Source organism: Echeneis naucrates, chromosome 10, assembly GCF_900963305.1.
Source record: "Echeneis naucrates chromosome 10, fEcheNa1.1, whole genome shotgun sequence".
Classification (NCBI taxonomy): Eukaryota; Metazoa; Chordata; class Actinopteri; order Carangiformes; family Echeneidae; genus Echeneis; species Echeneis naucrates.
The window spans coordinates 25264821-25286853 of NC_042520.1; the positions used below are offsets into that span (position 1 = coordinate 25264821).

A 22033-nucleotide genomic window follows, 5' to 3' on the forward strand; every position below is an offset into this window, starting at 1 on the left:
TCAAGACCAGGCTTAAAACTTTCCTGTATGACAGAGCTGATAGTTAAAAAGTTAAAGTCCTCTACTCTTTAGCTATGCTGCTGTAGGCCTAGGCTGCTGGGGGAAGGCCTGGTTCTGCCCGAGGTTTCTGCCTCTTAAAGGAAGTTTTTCCTTGCCACTGTTGCCAAGTGCTTGCTCATCTCCCAATCTCTCCCCCCCCCCCACCCACTCCCCTTGCATGCGCTGACAATAACCATGCTTCCCCGAAGTCCCTGTTTTCCCAGTTCTAAGCATGTGTACTGCATGTCTCTCCCAGCTCCTCTCTTCCTGTCCTCATCGCCATCCCATGTTCCTGCAATGCCTGCTGCTCCCATATCTTCTTGAACTCCATACAACATCAACTGTATGAACTTCATGCAGCATGAAGCAGTCATGCCACGCTGCCGAGCCTGGTTCTGCCCGAGGTTTCTGCCTCTTAAAGGAAGTTTTTCCTTGCCACTGTCACCAAGTGCTTGCTCATTGGGGGATCTGTTGGGTCTCTTTAAATACATTTATAAAGAGTTTGGTCTAGACCTGCTCTATATGTAACTTGATGTAACTTTGTTATGATTTGGCACTATACAAATAAATCTGATTTGATTTGATTTGATTTTAAAGTTTCTCTGAAAAAAATAATGCTAAATGCTAACTTAAATGCTAACTTGCTAACATTGTCTCCCCAATCTTTTAATGAAGCTGGGTCAGGCAGACTATCGCCATTGGCTAAAAGTTGGCTAATTAGCCATTGGCAAATTTTTTGAGGTATTCCCGCGGTCCTTAATAGACAATGAAAACACGTATTCCGAATAATCCAAATAATTTGGTGGAGCCTCATTGATATCCATGTTCTCTTCTATGCTCTGCTCTGACATTTTCTGGCCCCAAGCTGCGTGCGCATTCTCGTAAGGCTCGGATTGTTTGTATACAATAAAGGGATCTATAGATGGATTAGCATGGGCAAAGGACAATGTTCTGTTCACATAAATACCCAGGTACCTTAAGGCCTTCACCTACTCTGCTCTTTGAGCTCCAGTGGGTCTATTAGTATGTGAGCCACGTCACCTGCATTCGCTTGCAGCAGCACAGCTCTTTGGTCTTAGAAATATTTAGCTCAATAAGACCTGCAGCCAGGCTGTTAGCGTCTGTCAGTTGAGTCACCAAAGCCATGTTGTTCGCATATTTGAGAAGTGTCATACTGTCTGTATTGCAGGCTATTTTGTTTGTGTAGACGGAGAATAAGATAGGAGAGACAGCCTTGTGGGAGCCCAGTGTTAAGAACAATGCTAGTGGATCTTTTGCACTGACCGTTACATGCTGTCCTATAAAAAGTCTCTGATCCATTTAACCTGTACCAAGTTAATTTGTAGTTCAATGAGGCGGTTTAATACGGTGTTCATGTTGGCATCTTCCAGTCCTTTAGCTGCAGCTATCAATATCAAGTATTCTACTGGAAATTCCATCGAGTAATTGGATAAAACATATTTTTGTTTCGTTAAAGAGCAATTATAGATATAATAATAATAATAATAATAATAATGATTATTTTGTTTCCTTTTTTAATCCAATCAAATCAAATTTATTTATATAACGCTAACATATCATATCATATCATATATCATAACAATCATAACAGAGTTACATCAAGGCACTTTACATATAGAGCAGGTCTAGACCAAACTCTTTACTAAATTATTTAAAGAGGCCCAACATATCCCCCGATGAGCAAGCACTTGGTGACAGTGGCAAGGAAAAACTTCCTTTAAGAGGCAGAAACCTCGGGCAGAACCAGGCTCAGCAGCGTGGCATGACTGCTTCATGCTGCATGAAGTTCATACAGTTGATGTTGTATGGAGTTCAAGAAGATATGGGAGCAGCAGGCATTGCAGGAACATGGGATGGCGATGAGGACAGGAAGAGAGGAGCTGGGAGAGACATGCAGTACACATGCTTAGAACTGGGAAAACAGGGACTTCGGGGAAGCATGGTTATTGTCAGTGCATGCAAGGGGGGTGGGTGGGGGGGAGAGAGAGATTGGGAGATGCTCAGTCCTTCCCCCAGCAGGCTAGGAGCATAGAGTAGATGGACTAACTTTTTAACTATAAGCTCTGGTCTCATCAGCAATCAGTCCTGCTCACTGCTCTACACACACACACACACACACACACACACACACACACACACACACAAACACTCGAAGAGTAGCACTGGTTAATTGGGGCTTGGGGGTGTGTCTGGATGGACAGCCACAGGGACGGATATAACACCCTCATACAATACAAAGTCAATGGAGAGCTCTTGATTGTTTTCCCCTCTGGTGTGGGCGGGGTTTAAATGCGCTCTGTCTCTATTAAAAGTAGTCCGGGCGAAATATCATGCTCTGTAAAACTTAAACGATTCCTCGAGGCAGAGGAAATTCCTTGATAACTTTTTGTAATCGAGGTACTGGAATTATTCAAGGAATCGTTATAACACTGAATCCTTCAATGTCAATGTATGTATCGATGTACTCAGACAGCCAAGATTCTGTGAAATGGAGAAGACATGTTTGTCTGTAGTCCGAGTCATATTTGATGAGTGCAGAGAGCTCACTCATTTTATTTTTCAGTGAGCGGGCATTTGAAAGTGTGATGGCAGGTAGTGGTAGCCTGCTGTCTCATATGGGTAGGCGATTTCTGATCCCTCCTCTGGACCCTCTTTTCTTCTGGATCCTCTTGTTTTTATGTCTTAACAAATGTTGAGGGATATCAGCAAGGAGGGTAGACATTCATAGGTCTGCACTAGCAGACCTGGCCTGGAGCTGCAGCAGTCTATCTGGATCTGGCTTGAGGTCCAGCAGTCGCCACCACGAATAAGCACGCTGTTCTGAGTGACTTGCAAACTGGTCTTCCTGTCTTTCCTGACAACCAAATGCAGGGCAAGTGAGAACGATCAGGATCATCAAGGATGCAAGGTTAAGAGTAAAAAGACAAAAAGACAAAAACAGCAGCACCCCCCATTCCCTGCCCAAATATTTAGGTTCACGATGTAGAACTCTGTAGAACTAAAGACTGTCCTGTTAAAGCTACAAACTTATGGTGTAACCTTGCCGGTGCAGTGGAGATGGTCTATGTTATAATCACTTTTAAAGCTCTACTGCTACAGGTATCCACCTCCCATCTCTTTTAAATCCAAATGGTCACATGACTAGATAAGTTTTACCTGCCCCCACACATCAACTCTACCCTGTAAGATATGACATCTTAGGTATTTGCATTATGTATGACAATGTTTTTTTCCGTCTTTTTCGTAATGTGTAGATGTGTTGTCTTAATTGTATTTGCATAATTTACATTCCATTCAAACAGGTTTCTGCTGATCATTTGTGATGATTTATGATTTTTTTGTCTCTTGTGGTTTTTACAGTGCATATGTTGTTTCAGATTCCAATTCATAGTTCCAAAGAGGTGGCAGAACAATAGACCAGTATGTATCCACTTGGCTGGGACTGGAGACCATGTAAGGCAATTAACATCAATGTACCATGAACATCAATGTGCACCAAGAAGCAAGTTCTTTAAACTTAATCCTCTTTGTGTGTGTGTCCATGTGCATGTGTAGTTTTTCTGGCGCCGTCGGACCCTGATGGCCAGGCCCATGATTAAAGAGGCAGGAATGGCTTCACTGCTTCTGGAGAACCCTTATTATATCCTTCTGTCTGCTTCCGTGTTTTTTTATGTTAATTTCTTTTGGCAATACCAATAAGTGATGCAGCATCAAACGTCTAACAATCTCTGATTTAGAACAGACCAAGCAAATCCAAAAGATGCACTTCCACTGGGAGCTGCAAGTCTGGTAGCTCTCATGTTTAATTAATTTAAATGTATTTTTTATTCTTTTTCTTTTTCTTTTCTTTTTTTTTAATCAACTGCTGGATACTTATGAGACAATCTGGTTTATTCAAGAGAGGAGCTCCTTGCTTAAAGCAGAACAAATCTGGAACATACCACTCTATCCCAGCTGAGTTTAAGAAGCCTTGTGAGGTTGCCATAATGGTGCAAGGTCAAGGCCAAGAGATGGAGATACAGAACTTTCTTTCCATCATAAAAACTCTGGGGTAGCTGGTTCTATGCCTTCTCATCCACAGAGACAGCTCAAAAGGATGGGAGTTGGCAACTCACTTGTTTCCTGGATCAAAGATTACCTGACAGAATGGCTACAGTTTGTCAGGTTTGGAAACTACATCTCTAGGACTGTAGTGAGCAGCACACAGGCTCCACGGAGCATTGTTCTGGATCCTTTACTGTTTACATTGTGAATAGCAGTTTTCAATTAAAACTCTGAGTGTTGACACATCAATAAATACTCAGATGATGCCGCTTTTGTGATGTGAATCAGGGATGGACAGGAATTTGAATCCACTGACTGGAGTCCCAAAAACTGCTTCTACTGAACACCTCAAAGACAAAAAAAATTATTGTGGATTTCTGAAAGTCCAAGCTCCCTCCCTTCAGCCAGTGAACATTCACGGAGTAGACATCAAAGTGGTGCCAACCTACACATCTGGGAGGACACTTGAACAACAAGTGGGACTGGTTACCCAGCATAGATGCACTCAACAGAAAGGGACAGAGTTTTTTCTTAAGTATGCTCCTTCGATATCTCCAGAGAGATGCTCCAAATGTTTTACTACTCTGGGGGGCAAGTATACTGTTTTATGCTATAATCTGCTTCTGTAAGGGGTAGTTAGGTGGGGGGCAGCAACTAGACACACTGGTGGAAAGAGCTGAATCTGTGATTGAAGCCAACTTTGGCTGTGGTGGAGCGATGCACAAGGAAGGCAGAAACCACTGAACAACGTGGATTAATGTGTGACAGACACGCATAAGATGTAGGCTTGACAGCAGAACTAATGAAAATGTAACTTTACAGATACAATAAAGAACGACGTTAATGCATAATGGTTAGGCAGCAAGCTAGGAAGCCTTAGCTTCATAGTCATGGACATAGTTTTCGTAGAATAGCTTGTATCCTTTATCAAGCTTTTTGTTTCTCTGTGAAATAAAACTGGTCCACCAGAACATTAACCCTTTCTTTGCATGTCTGTCTAACATTATTAAATCAAAATCGAAATTTAATCATTCTGTTTAAACCGAGATGGTACAGCATTACTTTTCAGCTGTTTCAAGACTATTGATAATCCTCAGGTTGAAAATGCTGTTCAAAGACGAACGTGCTGCTAAATGTTGGCACTTCATTTAGTTTTATAGCCTACAGCCACCGTTTCCTGAGATCCAAATCATTAAGAACCTGGTGAAAAGCTAGTTTGGTTGTTTTGTCTTCGCGTTGCTACAAAAAGGCACAGTACAACTGCTGTGACTCTGAGAAGTTGTGTTTGTTACTGGTGAATTCATGTCTGCTGCCATATTTTTCGACTTGTTTATCCCTACTATGACAATTTGGTTAGTGGAATGCGGAAGTGTGAAAATGGTCCATTGTCAAGAATGGGAGGAGCAGATCGCATTGCAAAAAACACTTAGTGAGCAGCAGCTATGTGAAGTAAACACCTTGTTTAAACAGGAAGAATCCATGGACCCAACATGCCTTGTGTCAACAATCCAGGTTCTTGTCTTACTTTTGCTCTCAATGCCATCCAGTCTTGACTGAAGGAATCCCACAGTCTGACTATTATTTCTTCTCGTCTTCCTCCTCCTCCACATATTTCTCTTCCTACTGTACTGTACCTTGGTGGCATGTGATTGCCATTCATCTTTGCACCACCTCAAAAATGGGGAACTAGATATCTTTAGACCCTTGTTTCTGAAAACACATACCGTTTACAAATATTCTTGGTTTTTAAAGTAGGTTTTCCATTTTTAATTTGGGGTCCACTGATGACATCAGCATTTGTGGCCCTGAAAAAACTCCAAAATAACTATAGAAGTGATTGGAGAGGTAGTAGGCTGATGTATTACCACTGCCCATACTTTGGAAGCAAAACTCTGAAGTGTGCATTGCATAAAAACCACTGCATTATTGACTTGACTGATCCTGCCAACATGGGTATCGCAAACCCAAAGATCAAATGTAAGTAAACACTCTGTCACGCACTTGATGATTTTGTATTTTTATTTTCTGATATGAGTGGATATCCTTCCTTATCATAAAAATGGCTTGCTTTTCTTTTTGGGGTTTTGGGGTTTTGCTTTTTCACATGCTGGGTCCTTTACAGGGCCAACAGATGAGACTGCAGTGAGATGGGTGACTAGCTTATATTTATATGTTTTGAATTACTAGATGAAATAGAGGGAAAAAGGTCAGCTCAGCATTAATCTTCGTTACTTTGCTGAACAACATCAGTCTCCAGAGGTGGAAACAGGCAACATTGTTAACTGTTGTTTGTATCACAATTTTTGTCTTTGCAGATATCCTTCATGCAGAGTTTATATGAATGGTTTCATGGTTGAAGTTCATTTGAATTCACAATGATTTCTATGGCTGTTTCTCTGTGAAGGATTAAGCTACAAATTGCTCATGTCTGCCTGACAACACCACAGAATATAATGCCTTCAGGCTGGAACGATTTTTGTTTAAATTAAATAAGGACATTTTGTGAATCTTTTAGGCGGTCCAGTCTGAAGAATGTGTCAGACCTGTTTGTCATGGGAGGGGCTTTGATTCTGGAGTCAACAGTGCTACTCCGGTGGCTGCATGGAGAAGGATACTGGCCCCTCGGAATGACTGGCATCTCCATGGGAGGATATGTAAGTTCACAAGCACATCACTCAGTTTCATTTCATTTTGTTAGACCCAATTTAGTCAAGCAATATTTTTTGATAGTGTTCAACATTCATTCATCTTCTACCGCTTATCCGTTTCCGGGTTGCGGAGGGTGCTACAGCCAATCCCAGGTTACACTGGGTAAGATACACCCTGGACAGGTTGCCAGTCCATCATAGAGACAGACAGAGACTAACAGCCACTGACACTCATACCTACGGGCAATTTACAGTCACCAATCAACCTAGACATGCATGTCTTTGTGCAGTGGGAGGAATCCTAAGTACCTGGAGGACCCCTAGGCAAGCATAGGGGATAATATGCAAGCTCCACACAGAAAAGGCCCGACCCGGGAATCGAACCCACAATTTTTTTGCTGTGATGCAACAGCACTAACCACTAAAGCTCTGTGCTGCCTCGTTATCAGTATCTTATTATAAATTTGAGAGTAAATGTACTTCTTGGCTTCTATAAAATCCAAGAGGGCGCAGTCTAATACTTATTTCCACTCAAAGGGGCTGTTTTTCACCAAGTCTGTTTTGTCCTTGTGTACAGATGGCATCCTTGGCAGTGACTAATTGGCCAAAGCCCATCCCCCTGATTCCCTGTCTGTCCTGGTCCACAGCCTCCAGTGTCTTCACCACGGTATACACTCTTTCTAGCTGGCATACAGTAGAAGCCATTCAGTTACCACAGCAAAATTAGAGTTCATATTTGAGTCACACATTGTCTAGGTGCTGTAACAGTTTTTGCTTTTCTCAAGTTGATGGAAGCTGTGCCATTGTCTTCAAACTGAAGTGTTCACTCTTTATTTTTGTTATTTAAGGATTTAAAGTGATCATATAGAGCTAAGTCTTGTGAGTTTTGAGTTGTTGATATGGTTATTTGTTGATGTGGGTTCTGCTCTTCTTGTTTAGAAAAGGAAAGGGGTCACAAACCTTTTTAAAACCAAGAGTTACTTCAAGGGTTTAGGGTGTATGTATTTCTTTTCAGGGGAAAACATAGAGATAACACTCTGGCCTTGATTTCTTCCTGAACTCTTTCTCCAACTCTTTTACTTTTTGTCTGTCACCACTCATGAATGCCATTTTCTCTTTATTAAGGCATATTTTCAGGCCTTTTGTCATCCAGGGCTTGTTGTTAGGGTACGGTCTATCTTGCCTAGATGGAATGACAGAATTAGCACAGAAAGTTAGGTCGGAACAGTCTGTTAAAAAGATCAGATTAGAATTGTTGTTTTTGAAAAACACATTCCAGTCCATCCTTTCCATGGAGCCCCTGAGTTAATTAATTGAGAATTAACATTCCGCTGCAAGGTAATAATCTGGTCCAGGAATATATACCAATATCACTGTATCACTGTGTGAGCTCCATGGGGAAATAGTGGGCTCTAAAGGGCACAATTAGGAACTCATCGTGTCCGCAGCTTTTGTTCTCTCACAATGTACTTGGTTGCCCACTTGTTGTTGACAACCAGGCAGAGACCGCCCCTGTGTCCCTGTCAAGCCGTATAACACTAAATCCTTCAATGTGTGTATCAATATCCTCAGACAGCCACAATTCTGTGAAACAGAATACATGAATACGCACACCTTTCTGTGTGACTTGCAAATTGGTCTCCCCGTCTTTCCCGACATCCAAATACAGGGCACACGTGAACGATCAGGATGAGAGATTGATTGAGAGTTGGCATTCTTATTTTGCCCATGACCTGACATAAACTCACAAGAATACACACAAAATGACATAAAAAGAAAAAAAACTGAGAGCACTTCTCAGGAGTTGCTCAAGCATTTAAAAAATGTCTACGGGGCATACCAAATTTGCCAACTAGCTCCTCAAATGTGGAAATGTTCCTGGTGTTACAATATTTTATAATGAAACTTAAGCATTTCAGCTCTGTGCACCATCACAATGGATTTGAAATGAAACAATCCAGATGAAGAAGATTCTTTAAGTGCAGACTTCTTTCTTAATTTTAATGGAAAATTAAAATGGTAAATTAATGGTGTAAATCCAAATCAGGTGAATGGTGTAGGTATTACAATGCATTTTATATGTGCCCTCCACTTTTTAAGGGAACAAAAGTAATTGGGACGATTGGCAGCCCAGCTATTCCTGGGCCCACTTTGTGTTTTCCCCTTGTTACTTAATTTACAAGAAGCAGATAAAATGTCTAGAGTTCATTTCAAGTGTGGCATTTGCAATCAGAACCCAGTGAGAGAATAACTAACTCTCCAGGAACCCTTTCCCTGGTAAAGAAAAACCCCTTCACAGCAGCTGGCCAGATCAAGAACACCCTCTAGAACAGGGGTGGGCAATTATTTTTTCCATGGGGCCACATGAGAAACAGAAAATATTGTGGAGGGCCGGACCAAAAGGCTGAACTCAATTCTGCATAAGATTAATTGTATTTCTTTATAAAAAGCAGTAAATAGCATTGTTTTGACAAGCTGGTAAGAGTATATGTTATAGTTAAGCAATGAAAAAGTGAGGTTGCCTTACAAAAAATGTCATTTATTCAATCAAATTTTTTTTACCATTTGTGACTCATATTAATGAACATTTTCAGTCACATTCACTCCAAAACACATTTGAGTTTCATATACTGTTGGAAAGAGGTTCTTAGCATTGTAAAGACATCACAATATTGTTTTTGTACTCCAAACAAGATACATCATATTTAACTGTCACTGAACATCACTGAACTGTGATTTTGAGAAAAAGGCTTCCAAAGAAACCGTCCCAGTTCACTGCTAGTTGGTGCCTTTACATGCCTACATGCCTTTGTAGTCTAACCACCTCATTTGGTGTTTTCTAAGTTCTTTTTTCTTGTTCAGTGAGAGAAATCTAGTCTCTGCTGGGCTTCAACGAGTGCATCGAAGTCAGGTTGAATGTCTGAGGTGGAGATGCGAAGCACAGCTGACAGATGCTCATCAGTGAGAGAGGATCGATACCTGGATTTCGTAAACTTCATCATTGAAAATGTTTGTTCACAGAGGCAGGAGCAGACATTTTTGAGGGCTAAAGTCGTCTTGTGACCTGCTGGTGACAACGATCCAATCATGCGCACGTTTTGATATACATATCGCGTCATTATGAACGTGAATAAAAAACAACTTCAAAATAAAAGAAATGCAGCTTTAGTCCATGCATGAGGTGAAATTAGAAAATATGTTTATTTTGTAATTTCCAATTAACCTTAGACAGGCCGTATGTGGCCCGGGGGCGTACAATGCTGTTTTAGTCCCATGGGTAAAATGGTGTGGTTTGACTTTTACCTCGCAGGGCCGGACAGAACCATCATGAGGGCCGTTCAATGCCCAGGTCTGCTCTAGAAGGTAGGCATAGCTGTGTCAGTTAACAGTTAAGACTTCACCAGAGTGATTTCATCATGTTATGTAGGCAGAGGGAACTATATGCTCGGCTCTGCCGTCACTCACTGTGGGAGTAGGTTGTTATCAGTCAGAGAGCCGGTGGATTTTCAGTAGTGTTGTATTGCATTGTTTCCATATCATTATCGTGGTAAATTATTGCGTTTGTGGAGGTTGTGCAAACTCCAGCCTGTCAGGACATTGAGTCCACAGGTTTCCTAACAGGAAAAAAATGGCGCTATCCTCTGTGTCTGGATGCATTTTGTGCAACTGAAGAGACAGGACTTCACGGCTGTATCAGCTGCAACAAACGACCCTTTAGACCTGAGGATTACCAATCAAGTGGTCTGATGCAGTTCAACATGGGATGCTGAAGCAAGACCCAGGTGCGGTGTCTTCAGTGCACACAGCCTCCTCAGCTCAGTTGTCTGAAGCAGGCTCCGGTTGAGTCACCAGCACACAATAAAGTAATAAAGAGAGTAAAATAACTAAATAGAGAAACGTATTATTTCTGCCCTAAACATAACATACTTGCTCCTGCCTGTAGTGCATGTAAACTATCTGAAGCACGGAGGGATTCAGACAGCAAGCATCAAATCCTGGGTGCTGTGTGAAGCCTTGCCCTTGGAGCCTGGGGGTGACTTTCTCTACTAAGGCCCAGGAGGCATCTACCTCCCTGCAGCACAGGCTCTCCTCTGCTGTGGTCATGGCCTCACATTTCCCACACAAGCACCTATTAAACGAAGCGTGGATAATGACTGTTTCTCTCCCACGGCAGTAGTACAGCGAAGTACACTACCACCATAGTGTTGACAGATATTACGAGTATGAGACTTCATCAAGATCTTTAATTTTGAATATTTGTAGGTGAAAAGTAGATTTAAGATGGTTAGAAGATGGTAAGAAGGTGGTTGGAGAGCATGAATCATTGTGACGTGTCCGACCAGGGCTCTGGTGGGTCTCAATAACCAATAACCAGGTTGCAGAGAGAGTTCTTTATTTTCTGCTTGGTTGGTTCTTACAGGGACTTCTAGCTGTGGGTGTGAGTATTTTCTATGGTGTGCACACAATCAAATTAAAGCAAATCAGATTTAATTGTATTGCGCCAAATTAGAGGTCGACCGATAAAGGTTTTTTATGGCCGATGTTGATTCTGACTTTTATGACATCAGCCTTAGCCAATGTCCAATATGTGCTGCCCTTTTTTTTTTCTTTTTTTTTTGTCTGATGCTAGTTGCAGATATTGCTTTTTCTCCCTCCATTAACATGATCCATTAAAATTAACATGATAACAAATGTTACAGTCTCAAGTCTCAATTTAACCAAAAAAATTAAAGATTTGTTCAAAAAGCTACGATTAACAGTTATATAGCAAACAGTGTAGAACATTTAAATATATAACAATGGAAAAACTATTTTAACACTTAAATTTTATGCTGAAATATTTGAATGCTTAAAGTGCACTTCACATAGCAGCATGAGGCCCTTGTAATGCAAATTACCTTCCTCAAAAATTTGAGGCTCTCAGACAGAGTGCGACAGAGACAGACAGACTTTCAAAGTGTAAGGCAGTAATACAGCTTTGTTCATTCATTATGACAGTTAAAAAAAAACACTGAAAGTTGAAAACTTACTGTTCTCATGGAGTGTACTGGCAGGCTTCCAAAATTGCCAGCTGTTCTCTGCCAGGGAGGGAGAGGGAGGGAGGATGCATGCACTTCACGTGCTCTCTAGCATCTCAACACAGGGCTGCGTGAATGCGCTAATCAGTCAATCAGGATGAAAAATAAATACACAGTAGTGATGCACCCGAGCATCGGCCGATGTATCGGTCGACCCTAACGGCAAATCATAACAGAGTTACATCAAGGCACTTTACATATAGAGCAGGTCTAGACCAAACTCTTCATAAAATTATTTAAAGAGACCCAACTGATCCCCGATGAGTAAGCATTTGGCGGCAGTGGCAAGAAAAAACTGCAGAACAAAACTGGCAAACTGGTTCAAACTAGCTTGAAATGGCTCCTGTTGCCAGTCAGAACAGCGCCAGTGCGCCACCTAGTAGCCAAAATGAGTGTCTCAGCTACCAGGCAACTTCAATGGTAAGTATTGATACTCCTGCCTGTAGTAGATGACCATTAATAATTTTGCTGACATATGATAGTAATCTGTGCCATATTATGACGTAAACACAATATTAAATGAGCTAACACCACCTGCCCTGCTCTCCACTGATAGCTCACTTACAGCGTAATAGGCTCGTAGTTATCGGGCTCTGGACTGTCATATGTGTAACGATACACATTTAACATTTCTTCTGTGTCCAAACTGAGATTGGGATCTACTGCACTCCCACTGCCTACGTCACTCCTGCTTTAGCTTTTTCGGATGCGGCAGAAAATTTTTCTCACAAAAACGACTCCAGAAGACTAATTGATGTATCTACCAATATATTTTGAAGAAAAAATCATCCCTATACTTTTCTAAACATTGATTCAATGGGGGCTCTAACCTCCAATATGCCCTTTAATCATGTAACTGCTGACAAAAACAGCAGGATGAATTCTGCGTGTTTTGGGCAATATTATATCATCATAATGCTTCAGAACTCAATGGATGGCACTTCATGGGAGATGATGGAGAATAGTGTGAAATCTCCTGTTCTACAATGGTAAATTCAATCATTCCCTACTTATTTGAATGCAAATAAGTAGGAACTCATCCATGCCATGCCATAGAACAGACAGCCGGCCCCTGGAACATCTAATATTCTATAAGAATTTACTGAAAAAAAAATTTTTGATTTTAAGAAAAAGTCTGGTGGGCACAGCAAGAGGATATTTTCATTTGTTGTATTTTCCTGCAAATCAAGGATATCAAACTATCAATTGTTTCAGAGGCCATGATTGGACCATAGTTAATGTCAACAATAACTTCAAATGTAGAAACAATTTGAATGCCTTTATAAAACTGTAGCATGTGTAGGTGGGTTGCTCTCTCCCTCGTGCTGAGAAGCAGTAGGAAGAATTTTTAATTCTTGATTTTACAACCGGATGTGTAATCTTTTGATTAGGTCCTGAATGACAGGAATAAATATCTCCAGGTTACGAAGGAGAAGAATTACATTTTCTGCATAGAGGGCTGTTCAATGGTCACGTTAACGTTACATTTTTGTCTCACAGCAATCGTAAAAAAGTTCAATTGAGATTACAATGTGAATAGTAGAGGAGAAAGAGGGGAAACCCTGTCTATAGTTTTTATTGATATTTATTGGGTTACATATTTTGCAATTGGTAATTATTTAGTATAGACGTCATTGTACAACACTAAACCCAGTTAAAAAAGACATAGGGATTATTAAATTAAGTAATCTGTCCGTAGTTGTAATATTTGTCTCAAATGAAAACTTTTTGTTTGACTTTTTTCTGTTTTAGATTTGGCCTCTTATAAAAGCTTTAAATACTTCCCATCTGAGTTTTCATGCTTCTAAGTTGCAAAATATTAATTACTTTTCCAAGAAAAGTCATTTAATTCTGAAGCAAATTTTGGTGAAATTTCCATTTGAAATCAAATGCACTTGTATATCACCAAATCAAACTTTAGCATCAAGGCACTTTACACATAGAGCAGGTCCAGACCAAACTGTTTATGGAGGATTTTAGGAGGGTCTAAGACAAAGGGAGTTGCAATACAGTTTGTTCAGGAAGGAGGGAAAGTTAATAAGATATTAAGGAAGCAAGGCAGCTTAGAGGATGCAAGTGACTGGGAGATGCAGGTGGATTTAGGAGGAAAGCTTGTTGTTTCCCAGGAAATAGCCTGTACAAAACTAAGGCCTGATATAATTTTGTGGTCTAGGAGTAGAATGAGAGTATATTTCATAGAGCTGACTGTTCCATGGGAGGATTCAGTTGAAGAAGCATGTAAAAGGAAAAAGCTCAGGTATGCAGATCTAGGTAAGTATGCTGAGCAGCGAGGATGGAAGGTTAGGATTTGTCCAGTGGAAGTAGGATGTAGAGGGTTTGGAGCAAGATCTGGTGTTGCTTTGTTGAGGGAGTTAGGAGGAAGGGGAGGAAAGTAGTGAAGGAAATGTTGGATGAGGCAATAAGATTCAGTCAGTGGATTTGGATTAGAAGAAGTAATAGTAGCTGGGGGCCCAGCAGGGGGAGCTCTTAAAACAGACAGACTCTAGGGAAAGCAGAGGAAGAAATCCAGGAAGAGGAGGTGCATTTAAGTGGAGGGTGTGGCCTGTTTGAACCTCTTTGAGACCAGGCGGTTAGTCCAGGTGAGTTGGTCTGTATTGGTTTGAACTAACTGGTTTCAGTATAGAACTGTTCAGGTGAGTTTGGTTGCTGAACTTGCTAGTGTAGCTTGTCCTCCACCTCCTGCACCCTCTATACTTTCATGCCCCCCACCTGAACCAGGGTCTGTATCCCCACCCCGCTTTCACTGGTTCAGTTGGTGAGAGGTCAGAATAGTTGTCAGTGGTGCTGTTTGAGATAGTGTCTTTGTGTGAGGAGTGGTGATGGCTGGCATTAGGGGGGTGACTCTGGGACACCAGTGATCACTGTTTACCCTCCTGGAGGTGTTGTGGGCCTAACTAGACGAAACACCGATGAAAGGAGGTTCCCACCTGATGACCCCAAAGACATGATAGCTATCACCGCTCACTGGCCTAGTTGGATATTATCTGTAGGGCACATAGAGCAGGGCAAAAGTTTGTTACTAGGAAGGTAATCACTGAGTCTGGTCCATTTTTTTCGCACAAGTTTCTTGTGTTTTTTCTAAATAAATGGAGTTGTTAACACAGGAGACATGTGTTCTCTTTTTCTAGTTCCTGTTAATATTCATGCAGCAGCAGCAGCTGAAGGCTTTTCAGAGAAAAGTTAATTAAAGTAGTCCAGTTTAAAAGTAAGAAATCCATGCATGAATTTTCTGCATCATTTTGAGAGAGAATTTTGAGACTTGTCTCTGTCTTGGTCATGTCTGGGTCACAATTGACTCCAAGATTCCTAACAGTGGAGGCGGAGGCAAAGGTGCTGTCCAGAGTAGTTGAATGATTAGATAATGCTTTTCCGAGGTACTTCAGCCCAAGTATAATTCACTTCAGTTTTCTTTGAGTTCAGAAGTCAAAAGTTTCAGGTCATCCAGGCCTTTATGTCTGTAAGACATGCCTGAAGTTGGACTAGGGGAAAATATATCAATCTCAATCTCATCACGCTAGTGTCAGCATGATACTAATACTAACCTTTATCAATGCTATCCATTTTTGGATCAATCCACCTACTCCTAGAACCTGGTGGAAATGTGAACTGGTTGGTGGTGAACCTTCTTCTTTTACAGCCCAATTTTCCAACGTGCTTGTCTTCCATTCTATTGTCCTTCAGTTGAGTTGCTAACTTTGTGTTTGTGTGTAGGGTGTGCTGAGTAAAGCAGTGAACTGGGCAGAGTTGGAGAAGCAATATGCCCTTAACTCAGTGTATGAAGAGGAGATCATTAATCTGTTGGACTACTGTGGGGTATGTGATTTTATTCTTCCTCACCTTGGAACTGGTGCGCTTTGAATGATGTAAAAATGCAAACAAGTTAGAGTTGCATAAATTAAATATAGGTAAGTAATGAAGTAATGATTATAGAAAGTTTGAAAGGGCGTTTTTTGGTCATATATTTTGTCTAATAAGACATTACAAACTTTTAGCTCAATAGGCCTCTGGTAGCATGATGACCATTTGTCTTTATTTCAATCAGGGATACCTGCATGAAGTTACTGCCCATTCTTTACATATGGCTGTAGTGAGATGGCTCTTGTTTGGAGGAAGCTCTCATGAGTGTATGCGTGTACAGTATGTTGTTTCTGTCTTTTGGTTGCATCTTTCAGGCTGATTCCTTTAAGATGGGTCAAGACTTTGGAAGGAATGTGGACTCTAAAGATCGTCTGCTGGATCTGTCTGGAGGTGACAGAGTATCAGTCAACACCTACACCAAAGCTGGAGGGGAAACACAGGTTGGACAAAGCCTGTTGTTTGGTGAAGGCCACAGAGAGGGCATGGCTGGAGGCAATGTAGACCATTTATTATCATCATTGGACAATAGTGGGACAAACTTGGACACTATTCCAAGGTAAAGCTTTTAGGTTCCTTAGAGTAGAAAATGGCAAAATTTATAATGTCCACTTTCTCTCAAAAAAAATGTTACTTTCTTCTGTTTCTGAACATATTCCACATGCTTCAAGTGACAACACATTCTAAACATTACATTGGTAAGGTGAAGTAATCTAGTCATATTTTGCTGTATGTACTGTCTTATATAGTGGTAATAGTCTATCCTTAACTAGGCTTTTAGCACATTCAGCGAATAGTTCAGTGTTAGATAATGGCAAAAGCAAATGCAATGCTGTTTTTCATGCATGAATCCTACACACATCCCAAGTGGTGTTTTTACATCTGAGATATTACCCATAAACAGCATACCCACTTTTAATCATAAAGCTGTGTCCATGGTTTTACACACATTAAATGAAGATAGGTTTAAAAAAATGTTTATTTAAGCACAACCCATTGGCAAATGAGCTCCACCCAAGGTTCATGTTAGATATAACATTGCTTCTTTTAGCAGTTTTCAAATTCCTTATGGAGTTCATATCGGCATACAAGGATTCTTACAGCATCTTCCTGCTTCCACCACTGGGAAAATCTGATCACAAAATCAGCCTCACTACAAACCTAAATTAATGAGGCATCCCACCACCATACGATCTTTCAGGAAGTGGTCTCCTGAGACCTGGGACTGCTTTGAGTCTACTGATTGGAGGGTACTCCAGGAGTCTTCACAAGCAGAGGACATTGAGGCTGAACTACTGACTACATCAATATCTGTATGGATGCTGTCATGTCCACTGTTTGTTCCCTCCTTAACAACAAACCCTGGATCACCAGTGACATCAAAGCTCTTCTTAACCAGAAGAAGAGGGCCCTCCTTGATGCTGATTGGCAGAGGTTGAAGCATGTTCAGAAAGAACTGAAACGCCCACTCAGAGAGGCAAAGGACAAATACAAAAGGAAGATGGAGCAGAAGCTACAGCAAAACAGCCTGAGGGAAGTGTGGGATGGAATGAAGACCATTGTTGGCCTGCAGTCTCAAGACGGGTGCAATAGGGAGGGGGGCACACAGAGAGCAAATCGACTCAACAACTTCAACAGGTTTCACGCCCTCCCCCCAGCCCTGCTACCACATCTGTGGACATTAATGCTGTTGCACCCACACTTCTCCTCTCACCTCCTCCTTCCTCTATGATGGACTCCTGCCTCTGCTTGACAGATGAATGTTACAACACCCTCCCTCCCCCACCCACAATCATGGCAGCCCAGGTGAATGGAGGCTTTGCCCCAGCAAAGCAGCAAGTCCAGATTGTGTGTTCCACAACTACTTAAGGCCTGCGTGTTGGAGCTGGGTTAATCTATACAGCTCATCTGCAACTCAGAACTGTGCTTCGGCAGTGGAAGACATGCTGCATTGTCCCAGTCCCAAAGAAACCACAGGCAAGCTCCCCTGACATCACACGTGATGTAGATGATGGACCAGCTCCTGCTACATCACCTGAGGCCACTGAACCCTCTACAGTTCACATAACAGGAAAAGGTTGGGGTGGACGACGCCATTCTCCACCTTCTCCAGCAGCCTCTGTTCCCACCTGGACAGGGGCAGCAGCACATTGAGGATGATGTTCTTTGACTTCAACACCTTCAACACCATCCAACCCCTGCTCCTGAGAGAAATGTTAACTGAGATGGGAGCGGATCAACTCCTTGTGTCATGGATTTCGGACAACCTGACTGGCAGACCCTAGCATGTCCGGCTGGGGGGCAACAAGTCTTGCATAAATCACAGTGCTGACTGCAATACTACTTCACACCAGATGCACTATTGCTACTTTAATACCTTCCTGCAGTTTGACTAGTAGGTCAAAGTTTGTCGGGGCAAAGCACAAAGCAAACCACAAAGCAGCATGGCTTTAGTTACCAGTTGCTGGTAGATTTTTCTGTTTTATTTTATTTGTTCATCTTGGAAATACTGTTAACCTGACTTGGTCCAGTAGTTTATAATACTTTATTGAGGCTTTGTGCAACATTTGGCACGTGTCAACCTCTAGATGGTGTTTTGGTTGTAAAATCCTGAAATGTGTCAAAATAATTTTTTCAACCCTCCCCTCAGGTTACCTAAGATCTGAGTGAAATTTTTATTTAATCGTGTGTGTGTGTGTGTGTGTGTGTGTCAGTGATGATATCACTGTGTATGTCATACTGCTACAGTTGTCTTGATTTAATTTAATATGCCCTTTATTAATAAGAATATAGTGTTGCAGATATGACACTTGACAAATTGTCTTCTATTAAGTGACATGACTTGTTACAATATATTGTAATATTTTTTTGTTTTTGACAGAGGCCTTCATGCAAAAAGCACGCTCTGCTGGAAGAAGACAGATTCAGCCAAATGTTCTCGGCCATCAATGCATAAAGAGTCTATAAGCTTCATGAAAGGAGTGATGGATGAATGTACTCACATGGCCAACTTCTCTGGTTAGTTTTTTTTTTTTTTTTTTTTTAAGTGTTTCGTGTCACAATCTTTTTTTTTTTTTTTTTTTCGCAATCCACATTTCAATAGTACTGAAGTTTGAGTTTATCTCTCCGTCCCTTTGTCTCAGTCCCTGTAGACACCAGCCTCATCATTGTGGTCCAGGCCAAAGAGGACGCCTACATCCCTCGAACAGGGGTCCTCAGTCTGCAAGAGATCTGGCCTGGATGTGAAGTCAGATACCTAAATGGAGGACACATCAGTGCATACCTTTTTAAGCAGAACTTCTTCAGGTAGGCTGGTGACTGAACATGCAGGTGTAAGATGTGGGGGTCTGTTCTTAGTCACAAAAGCTCCATATTTGTAGTGTGACATTCAGTGTTTAAGTTGTTGTTTTTCACAGTAAACAAACTGACTGACAAGTCCTGTGAGAGGAGCCACCACATCAGAAAAGTTTATACAAAAACCCTGACAATAGCCACACATCCCAAGAAAGCGGCGCAACGCTCTTTTGGACTGTGGGACAGGGTAATCAACAATGGCTTGTACCTTTTCGGCTAGTGGGCACACCTGCCCCTGACCTACCTGTTTTCCCAAATAGGTAACAGTGGCTTTGCCAAACTCACATTTTGTCAGATTTAATGTGAGGGAAGCCTCACGGAGATCCGGACCAGGAGGAGGAATAAGCAACCACATCATCTAGATAAGCTTTGCAATTTTCCACGCCAGACAACACGTTATGCATTAGACGTTGGAATGTAGCGGGAGCATTATGCAGTCCGAATGGCATAACAGTATACTGGAGAAAAGTGTCAGGTGTGACAAATGCTGATATTTCTGAGGCCCGAGGTGTAAACGGAACTTGCCAGTAACCTTTTAACAGATCCAGCTTTGTCACATATTTGGTGGAGCCTACGCCATCTATGCAATCCTCCATCCTTGGGAGAGGAAAAGAGTCTGCTTTTGTGACAGCATTTACTTTCCTGTAATCATTACAGAAACAAGGAGTGTTATCAGATTTCGAAACCAGAACACAGGGTGAGCTCCATGCACTGGCACTGGGAATGGCTGACCCATGTTCAACCAAATGGTTCACCTCCTGCTGCATCAAGGTCCGTTTAGTGGCGTTAACCCAATATGCATGTTGTTTAATGGGTCTGTGGCCCTCCACATCAATGTCATGGTACAGGACAGATGTTTGGCGGGGATGGTCAGAGAAAAGCAACCGGTTATCCTCAATCAACACTACAATATCTGAACAGGCTGAAATGGACAAATGGGACAAAAACCCCTCCAAATTACCCAATATCTCTGAGTTTCTCAAACGAGCAGCCGGCAACAAACCACTTTTTTCTGTTAACCCATCATCTGCAAGGTGGTACTGAGGAGGAGCAGAGGATACAGACATCTTAGGCGCAGCGGGAGGTGGCGAAGGATCATACGCTCTGGAAAAATAAAATTTCATCATGTTAATATGGCACACTCTGGATTTCCTTTTCCGATCTGGGGTTTGAACAACATAGTCTGTGTCACTAAGTGTTTTTTTTTTTTTTTTTTTTTTGGTTGTTTGTTTGTTTTTTTTTTTCTCTCCACCGTATATGGACCTGAAAACCGAGACTGTAAGCTGGATCCAGGTAATGGAAGCAGCACCAAAACTTTTTCACCTGGCTGAAACACACGGAGAACAGACTTTTTATCATATCGACACTTCATTTTGGCCTGGCTTTGAGCTAAATTTTCACGGGCTAATTTACCCACCTGGTTGAGACGCTCACGAAGGGAACTGACATAGTCCAGCACATGATGCTCTGGTTTAGGCGACTCTGATAGCCACTTTTCTTTAAGGAGCTGAAGTGGACCGCGCACTGTATGGCCGAAGACCAGATCACAAGGACTGAAACCTAAGGACTCTTGAGGAGTTTTACACACTGCGAATAGGAGAAGAGGGAGGCCCTCATCCCATTCTCTGTTGGACTCAAAACAGAATTTTCGCACCATGGATTTTAACATCTGGTGGAACCTCTCTAGCGCACATTGAGACTCTGGATGATATGGACTTGATGTTATATGTTTAACTTTCAGCTCTTTCATGACCTGAGCAAACAGTTTGGACATGAAATTGGTACCTTGATCACTTTGAATGATTTTAGGCAAGCCAAAAGTTTAAAAAAGTTTGTGAGAGCTTTCACAACTGGTTTCGCTTTTAGAGTGCGCAGGGGAATGTCCTTGGGGTACCTTGTACCAGCGCACATCACCGTCAATATATACGGATGTCCAGATTTGGTTTTAGATAATGGACCCACACAATCTACTAACACCCATTCAAACAGCTCCCCAAGCACCGGAATCGGGTGCAAGGGGGCCGGAGGAACAGGTTGGTTGGGTTTTTCCACAATTTGACAGGTATGACAGGTGCGGCAATAGTGTGCTATGTCAGTTTTTACTCTGTAGTCTTTTGGTACAACCACTTGATTTACAACGCATATCTTGCTGGAGTCAGAGCTCCACTGTCTCACCAAGACACCGTTGCCTAGGAAAAACTTGCAAGGTTTGTCGTCTTCCTCGGCAGCTACAACAGAAGAAAGACACAAAGTTAGACTGGGATAATTTTTCTGAGCATTAATCAACATTTCCCGTGTTACATTCAAACTCAGGTCTATGTCAGTAGGATAGAGGTCAGACTCAATAGCACCTTTTCGCGCTTAGCAGCGGGGGACACTGAAAAGGAGGGCTCCCCTTCGTCTACAGTAGCCATAAATGACTCCGACAAATAAACAATGTCACCAAATTTTCGAGCCTGTGTGCCCGTAATTGCGCACACAGGAAATACATTTGGCACAGACACACCCGGAGAGACAGAGGCCAGGCAAGAAGCAGACGCAGCCGAAGTGGGATCCCTCACAACTTCAGGCAGAGGGAACACGTTTCCTCCAGCCAAATCATTCCCCAAACTAAACAAAATGCCACTAATCGGGACCCGTGGGAGCACAGCAACTTTCACCCGTCCCGACACAAGCGGGGAATGCTAATGGATCATATACAGTGGGGCGTTCAGTTCACTCATTTTAATTCCCCACACTAGCAAATCTGAACCACAAGAAGTTACATCTGAAAGCGTTAGAAACACTAGCCAGCATAAATGAATGGTAGGTGGCAGTATCTCGCAGGATTGTCACTGGTACTTTATCCATTTCCACGCCGGTTAATGACATAAATCCGTGAGACGCAAACGGTCTGAAACGTGGGTCAACCTCCTCCTGCCCTTTTTTCTTAAGAGCTGGACAGACAGCGATCAAATGACCTGGCTCGTGGCA

General features: G+C 42.0%; 1 protein-coding gene across 2 annotated transcripts in view; it reads left to right on the top strand.

Moving 5' to 3' along the window:
* abhd18 (abhydrolase domain containing 18) overlaps positions 1-22033 on the top strand; it is a 51001-nt gene that overhangs the window by 25063 nt on the left and 3905 nt on the right. For both annotated transcript variants that reach the window (XM_029512508.1, XM_029512509.1), the window contains 9 exons: positions 3438-3513; positions 3616-3700; positions 6054-6081; positions 6620-6758; positions 7330-7419; positions 15563-15664; positions 16024-16265; positions 18588-18724; positions 18850-19012. In XM_029512508.1, the coding sequence (XP_029368368.1) occupies positions 3438-3513; positions 3616-3700; positions 6054-6081; positions 6620-6758; positions 7330-7419; positions 15563-15664; positions 16024-16265; positions 18588-18724; positions 18850-19012 (1062 nt within the window). The remainder of the gene's footprint in view (positions 1-3437; positions 3514-3615; positions 3701-6053; positions 6082-6619; positions 6759-7329; positions 7420-15562; positions 15665-16023; positions 16266-18587; positions 18725-18849; positions 19013-22033) is intronic.